Raw genomic sequence first — 8,097 nt, 5'->3', positions numbered from 1 at the left:
CACACACACACACACAGATCAGCAAATACAGTACACAACCGCTAAGCAGGAAGGGAAAACAGCTAATATGACAGTGGGAAGAAATAAAGAAGAAAAAAACAAGGCTGAATGATCTGTTAACAATATTCCCCTGACTTTCTACAATCTTTAAAATAACAATTTTCTTTCATTGAAAAGCATTGTCATTCCTGAGTGACAGTCAGCACTCATCACATCACACGTACTGAGACGAGCAGCAGACACACCCACACAACAGCCATCAGCACATACAAGTAATCTTAGAAAATCCAATCGTGTACACAGACTTAAATCACTGCACTCAAACTCAGCTGCAGCTGAGCAAGTTGAACAATCAGTTCTTTTGTTGATGGCTAAATGTCAATGAGAGTGTGGTTTATTCATATCAGCAAGCAGCTCTTTCGATCTTCCCGTTTATGAATCCAGCAGCACAAGTTAACTGGGTTCTGTGGAGACCAATATCACTTAGCACCTCCGTGTCTCCTGCTGTTGGAGAGAAAGCTAAGCCTGCAGCCATTAGGTTAATTAACTGGGAACTCGGTGGCTTCACCTGCAGCTGCACAGAGAGGTGTGTGTGTGCTGCTGAAAACCTGAGTCATTAAGGTAACGTTTAACCCCACAAATGCCACTGGCAGAAGTTGCCACAGACACAGATATCACTATGAACAAGGCATACAAGTGCCTTCAAGTAATTTCAGAGGTTTCAAATGTTTTGTTTCCTTTTGCGACTTCCATACAACATTTGACTGAGCATTAATCACAGTAAAATGATGATGTTGGTGTCAAATCAGTGGAGTTTGCAGCTGTCATCTACCTGCTGGCTGACACAATTTAAATTTAACAGCCAATTTGCATAATTATTAAAAAGTGCTGATTTCCAGTGAAAAAGGCAATGTCTGTTTTACAGTGATACAATACATGTACAATATGCGTCTGGCTAAAGCAAATCATGACCTGACGTGGGCTTTAAAAAATAAGTATAAACACAGTCAGCTGTAAAACATACAGTCCAAAAACTAAACTGCACAAGCTCAAATCAATCAGTTACCAAGGCAACAGCTGGCTGAGGTCTCAGCCTCCATTGACACAGATAAATGTACAGCTGTGACGGCAATAAGTCTGGCATCAAACTCGACCATCAAACCAGCTGGAGGGCGTCATTTAATTTCCATGGTGGAAGTGGAGAGTTATTAATATCAGTGTGTGATTCTGTCGACAGATAATGGGACTGATGTAGAGAGATGGCAGATAAATAGTTTGGACAGAGGAAGATGGGATGAATGGCAAAGCTAAGCCTGCCCTGCAGCAGTCTGGGAAGAAAAAGTCTGATGTGCTCTTAATCATGTTATGCTGAAAACTTGAGGTGTGAACTGGATGGTGAATTTAAACTCTGTATGGATTATAATATTTAAAATGTCAACCTCATGATTTTTCTACTTATTTGACCAATTATTCTCTGATCCTAACCCTTCATAGGTCAATTCCTGGCCATTGCTAAACAGGACTGGGAATTCCAGTTTAATAAGCAAATATGCCAGCAAAGCAGCATTTCTCTTATTTAGTCAGTTTATTAAAGATTAAATGCAACAACTTTGAAATTACAACTTTGTTCATGTATATTTGAGATTAAAGAGAGAAGAATTGGTGGCTAGTTGCCTTCAGTATCTAGTAAAGGATTGTAGCAATCATAATAGTAATTGTATGACATTAGAAACAAAAATGAAGTGCAGTTTATTTGAGGTCCCTGTTGTGGTCTGAAAGAGGTGTCAGAGACACATCCTGCAGCTGCTACATGTAGAGTAAATAATTCCAAAAACTGAAAAGGAATAATTTTTCAGGGTCCTACTCCATAATTAATTAATTGCTCTGATTTACAGCTTAGCAAGAATGTTGACCATGTTTTCAGATGTTGTGACTTTTGGAAAAAACATAAAAGCAGTTTCAGAAAAAAACCTCGGGATTTGGATGTTTTCAAATTAAAGATCTGTCTGTGCAATACATTTTTATTGAAGAAAGTTTTAAAGGTCATCTTTTATTAATAAAATAACACTTTACAAACAAGACTAAGGAGAATCACTTCTCTTGGGGTGTCAGCTTCTTTCCCCTCTGCTGTCACTGAAAAGGTCACCCAGTATGTGCAAGAGAATAAAAGCCAGCTACCCTGTAGATTTTTATGTGGTCTTAAGAAATGCCACTATGCTGATTAAAACCAAAACTTTTCACCTTTTTTTTTTATATGAATTATGCATGGACTAAAGCTTGTTTTTACACCAGCCCCACCGTTTGAGTTGATTATATAAATGCAAGATTACGAGAAAATAAACAGAATAAATATTGCATGCTTCATGTCTCAACGCTGCTCACCTTCGCTGCCTCTACCATCCTCGCGGTGGCGTCGGCCAGCAATTTAGCAGCTGCCAGCAACTTCTTAGAATTGTCAACGTCCACCTCTGCCTCTGCATCCGACCTCATGGCATTCACCAGGTCTGAGGTGGCCTGAGCCAACACCCGAGCCTGACGAACCATCTCTCCTGAGGGGTGATAAGAGAGGACAGAGGAGAAAAAGGTGACAACATTAATGGATGAATCAACTTGTTTTAACTTAACTGAGTTTATAGTCATGAACAATGTGGACAAAAAATATAAATAAAATCCATCTTTACTTCTTTCTTGCAATAATAGTCAAACTATGCTTGGTGACTGCTTTCTCTTGTGCAAGTTAGAGATGATGATGATGCAAGCAAGCAATGCAATGCTGGAAAACCTTAGTGGAGCAGGTAAAATATTTCAACAAACTGCATTGATTTTTAATTTGATACCATTTAATTTTGTATCAGCAAGATAAATTTAAAGTTTGCTTCTTAAAATTACTGATAGTGACTGTTTGATGGCGTAAACATCTGCAACATAAGAAAAACACCTGGTGGGAGAAAACAAGCTATACAAGAAACAAACACCTTTCCCTTAGCTAAGTGTGGCTGGATTTTTTGATGACACAATGATAACACCTGTAGGTGAAACAATTGGATGCAACTATTCCACCAGCCTGGTGTTTTTGACTCCCTCTGAAAATATACTCTGTTCATCAGGCTAATGAGGTAAGACAAAAGAGATAAGAAATGGATTGGGGTCTATATTCTCTCTGTCAAAGCAGACCTGGCGCACCATCAAAGCTATCTGGTGGTAAGCCTCTAGAATTCAGGTGAATGTATCAGCTGATCTGCCAACACTGCACTACAGAGGGATTCACTCTCTTTTTTGTCTCTTCACATTTGATATTTGTACCTGAATGCCAGGTTTGACCTCACTTGACACATTTGACACCAGTTCAAAGGCTGAGTTCTCCAGCTATTTCAAGTATTTAGGCCCTCAGCAGAGCAAACAGCACTTCTACTTGTCTATCAAGCCAATCAATCTGGCTAAGATGGCTGCTGGGCCGGGACTTTCTCTTTGTGTGTCTTTCAATCTATCTGTCTTCCTCTGCTGTCAGACTTGTTAACATCACTGTCAGCTTTTTTCTCTGTGGCTTCACCAGAGCTGACAGGGGTCCATTCAAACCCACCATCATGCCAGTCTCTCTAAGGAGAAGCTAGGATGAGGCATGATGCGCAGTCAGACATCTACTCAGAAAGCAGAAACTTTAGAACTTTTAAATCAAGTTTGAAGCTTAAATGAGATATAGTTTATGTGCTTTTGTTTTTAAAGCAAGATATTTGGCCCAACCAGGTCAAAGTTAGCCACATTTGAGATCGAATTTTAAAGCATGAATGGACCAAAAATTGACCCGTGGTCATACAGAAACTCTTTGATGGGTTGCATATAGAACTATGATGGGGCAGGCTGGTTTTTGGTTGAGTATCAGGCAGAGCTTGGTCAAACCTTTGTCAGGTCTTGTAGGTTTTGGTAAGAAAAAAAATAAAAATAAAATCACAATAGGACTGGATGATAACAAAATAAAAACCACAGAACTTCTTACCAACAATCAGCTAGCTTGTATCTTTGTTTGCTTTTATTTTTGCCCAGATTGCCACATTTCACTCTAAACTCAAGCTGTCTGCCTCATGGTGGCACTAAAGAAAAAGGCAAGAGGATCACAGAAGTCATTAGGCTTCATCCTCTGGGGAGCATATATGATAAAAAATGTCATGACTATCCATCCAATAATTGATATTTCAGTCTGGGGATGAACTGACCTACTAAAGACAGACATGGTCATCTTAGAGCCATACATGGCTAATAAACACGTCAGTGAAAGTTGCTGGCTGTGGGTTGTACTTTCCTGCTAATGACTCAAATCATTATTGCTTTTCAAATCAAAAATAAATGTTCACTTAAAGGGTAATTAATTAACATGCTCTTTAACCTAAGCACCATCCAGAAGTACTTAATCACAAACACAAGTTCATTAATTTCAACATATTTCAGCCTTTCTCTTTATTTTTTAGCTCTTGCCAAATTGGATGCACAATTGATCTGATTTTTCTCAGCTTTTAATCTCTTTTGGACTCACCTGCGTCTCCCATCGAGCTGAAGATACTCTCAGTGACAGTCATAATGGTGTCTGTAGCCTGGTCATAGCGCCCGATAGGCTCTCCCCTTGAGGTGTACTGACGAACATGTTGCAGGAGATCTCCCAGAGCCTGACTCACCACGCTGGCGGCTGCACTCACCTTCAATACAGGAGATGCACATCATCAGCATTAGTGCCGTGTTTTTTAAGCTGCATTATTCCCAGCTTCTTATTCCATCAGAGTGGGGAGAAGCACACAGGACTCATTATCTTCATTGCTCCTTAAGCCATGTGTTAATACAAACTAAATACCCTCAATAAAAAAACGGCTGGATTGAGGGTCAGTATTCTAATATAGTAATAGTCTTCTCTAAATAAGTATTTTCTGGGTTAAACTTGTGATATGCCTTGTTATCTTCTGAGACAAAACTAAAAATGATACATAGAACCAATGGAGTTCAGTGCACCGCTGGTCATAAATCAAGCTGACCTGTTTGAGGAGCTCGCCATCTTCTGTGGCTGAGAGGCAAGCCTGGACGCAGCTTTCCACCGAGCGGTCCACCAGCTTCCCGGCTTCAATTAACTGCTCCTGGCAAACCGGTGAACTGATGGTGGGACTTACCACCTACAACAACAACAATAACAATAACAATGAGACAATGTAAAACAATCTCCAATGTGAAGAGGAGACACTGCTATTAAGTCAGCAATATGTGGAATGTCAAACATTTTTCTCCAGTTTAAAAGTCTAAACGATGGTTTTATCTAAAGTGAGAATTAGAGCATTAAAAACTGTCCAAAGTAATTTCCATCTAATTTCTTATAACATATTTTACATTGGAATAAACACACTGCTAAAACACTGTTTTCGTCATTAAATTACAAATTACATTCCACAGAGAACAGAGGACACAGAAAAAGGAGAGGAAAAAAATGATTTGAAAGGGATTCAGCAGATGGTTCTCATCACGCTGCCATGCAGAGAGGTGAGGCTTTGTTCAGTAAATGCAACTATTCAGATTGGGAGCTAGGAGGGCATTTAAACTAATTAGAGGCATGTGGGTTGTACAATTAAAGATGTGCAAATATGATGAGGGCACTGGGTATTTAACATTGCCTTGGTGCATCCAAAAATACTTATTTAGCTGCAAAAAAAATTACAGGTTATTTAAATATTTGTAGAAAAAACTCTTTACTTTACCAAACCCCACTGTGCAGTCTACTCATGAGAAAGCAAAGTTGTCGTTCATTCAATCAAATAGCTTTAATAATAGCTTCCCAAGTGATATCCTTACACCAAGTGTAATATTCAAATCCGAGACAGAACTGACATAATAAATGGAGAAACATTACACCACCAGCGCATCATTTCCAAGGATTTGCATAATATCCACTGAATTTAGTTTTTGGGAATTGAGTGCATATTATACAAACACTGATGTGATGTGAGTGAGTCATTTAGTACAATGAGTCCCATATTTCATGCTTGGTTGCTGTGGTGAATGTTCAGCACTGCTAGGGTTTGTTTTTTTTTTTGAGAGATTTCTACAGATCATTTGAATGTATTACAAACATATTTTTGTACCTTGGCACATGCTACCAACTGGGAGGTGGACAGGGCACACTGGGTGGCAGCAGCAATGACTCGGTTCTGAAGCACGGGGTCCTCTGCAACCTGGGCCACATTCTTGGCCTTCAGCACCAACATGGCGGCAGCATTGGCCACTGCTTTAGCCAAATTCATCAGGATATCCTACAACAACAACACCAACAATAATGGGTGTCAGAGATGCACAATATTTTATCTCATTCTCTTGAACAATGATGAACAATATTGTGGCATTTGAAAACGCAGATGAGGTCAAATTATCAATAAATACAGCTCTCTAACAGTTCTAAAACATATACTTAACCATAGAAATCTAATTTAAGGGTCCAGTGTGTAGGAATTATTGGTATCTAGTGGTGAAGTTGTAGATAGCAACTGCCTCGCTTTACTAGCAGAAACTACGGTGGCAGCGAAACATGCAATAAAACGCAAACGCCCCTAGCTAGCCAGTACTTGGTTTGTTCCGACCCGTGGTGATTCCAATACTCAGGTACCCTATATTCATACCTTTGAATATTAGATTACATTTATGCAAATAGAGCCTTCTTAATGTTACAAAGTGGGCCTTTAAGGGTATCATCGACAATCTCATCTAATTAAAAAAAAAAACACATTTGCCAACTGGACATCTGTATAAGTCAACATGACGGAATGACTGTAAAATACTGACAGGCAGGCTGGAGAAAAGTTGTGTTGCTTTGCTCGCTGTATAACCTCGACAAACATTGTCTTACAATAACAATCATGGTTCAGCCAAGTATGAGCTACATGAAAGAATAACACAAGCTTAACACCTAGAATAGCATTCACTTGAAACAAAAACATCTAGCTAAAATATTCCCTCCATATTCCCCTGGTTACAGTGTGGTTTTGATTAACTGAGTGGAAGCTCCTCAGGACTGAGTTTTCTTTGAACAGCATTCAGAGTGTGGTGTTGATGATAAATGGAAGGGGTGCAGCGTTACCTGGAACCTCTCGTCTGTCTCGCTCTCTCCAATCTGGCGCAGAAGGTCTCCACTGGCCTGGCCGATGCTGCCTGCTGCTGTCAGCACAGTCTGTCGGGGCTGCACACACACATACACACACGGAAAAGCATCAGGATGTGAAAATGCATTTAGACACCTGGCTGGGAACTGCATCATTTTGCATCTTGAGATACAGCATGGCTTCTACTTAACTTGTACAGTGTTTTACTGTGCTGTATACTGCAAATAAAAAAACATCAGTGCCATTCTGAGTTAGTCATTTCTAAAACAATATAATATTGCAACACTACGACACTGTTAACTCTAACAAACAACCAAGATCTCTTCGTCTAATTTGCCTACAGGCTACAAATCATCTTTCCAACTACTTTCATGCATAATGCACAAGTGTGTGGAGCTCAGGGTTGTGCCAAAGCTAAATAGGTCTGTGCATTATGCAGATTACCAGCCAGCAACTGTATAGTACATTAACTTCTGAATGATAACAACAAATTCCTAATAGACCTCAGTGAGAACATTACAGCTCTGCAACCCCAGCAGATGCAGACTACATTAGCGTGAGTGAATGTAGTGTCATTTATAGTATTTTTTAAGCAAGTTCTGTTTCCATAAAGGGACAAGATGCCTGACATTCAACCTAGCCTTACTCTGAGGTCTTTATTTAGACCGACCAGGACAATTCAGTTAGCTGAAAGCTGGACGGCAGAAGAGGATGTTAATATAATTAGATGTGGTTTTTGGAGGACCAGGAGAGATGCTGCATCATTATAGGATGATACATTGTCTCAGAGTAGAGCTGCTTCATGGGAAACTTTTTAGGCTGTCAATTTGGATCGAATAAAACCCAACTAAATACACACATAAAATCTGGCATTTCAAGTAACAAATGGCAAAAAGTTTGCTTGGGTCAAATCCATAGTCAGGTTTCACTTTCACACATTATTATCCATTGTGTGGATTTGGTTTGGACTCAG

General features: G+C 39.6%; 1 protein-coding gene across 1 annotated transcript in view; it reads right to left on the bottom strand.

Annotated features, from left to right (window-relative positions):
- tln2a (talin 2a) overlaps nucleotides 1–8,097 on the bottom strand; it is a gene marked incomplete in the record, with an annotated part of 85,520 nt that overhangs the window by 25,416 nt on the left and 52,007 nt on the right. The window contains 5 exon segments of the mRNA XM_035682386.1: nucleotides 2,383–2,549; nucleotides 4,529–4,688; nucleotides 5,019–5,153; nucleotides 6,114–6,281; nucleotides 7,103–7,201. Of these exon segments, the coding sequence (XP_035538279.1) occupies nucleotides 2,383–2,549; nucleotides 4,529–4,688; nucleotides 5,019–5,153; nucleotides 6,114–6,281; nucleotides 7,103–7,201 (729 nt within the window).

Source organism: Morone saxatilis, unplaced genomic scaffold, assembly GCF_004916995.1.
Source record: "Morone saxatilis isolate NCDOM2014 unplaced genomic scaffold, NCSU_SB_2.0 Contig11, whole genome shotgun sequence".
NCBI classification, from domain to species: domain Eukaryota; kingdom Metazoa; phylum Chordata; class Actinopteri; family Moronidae; genus Morone; species Morone saxatilis.
Note: the sequence above shows the minus strand (reverse complement) of the source record. Positions and strands in the feature narration are given on the sequence as shown.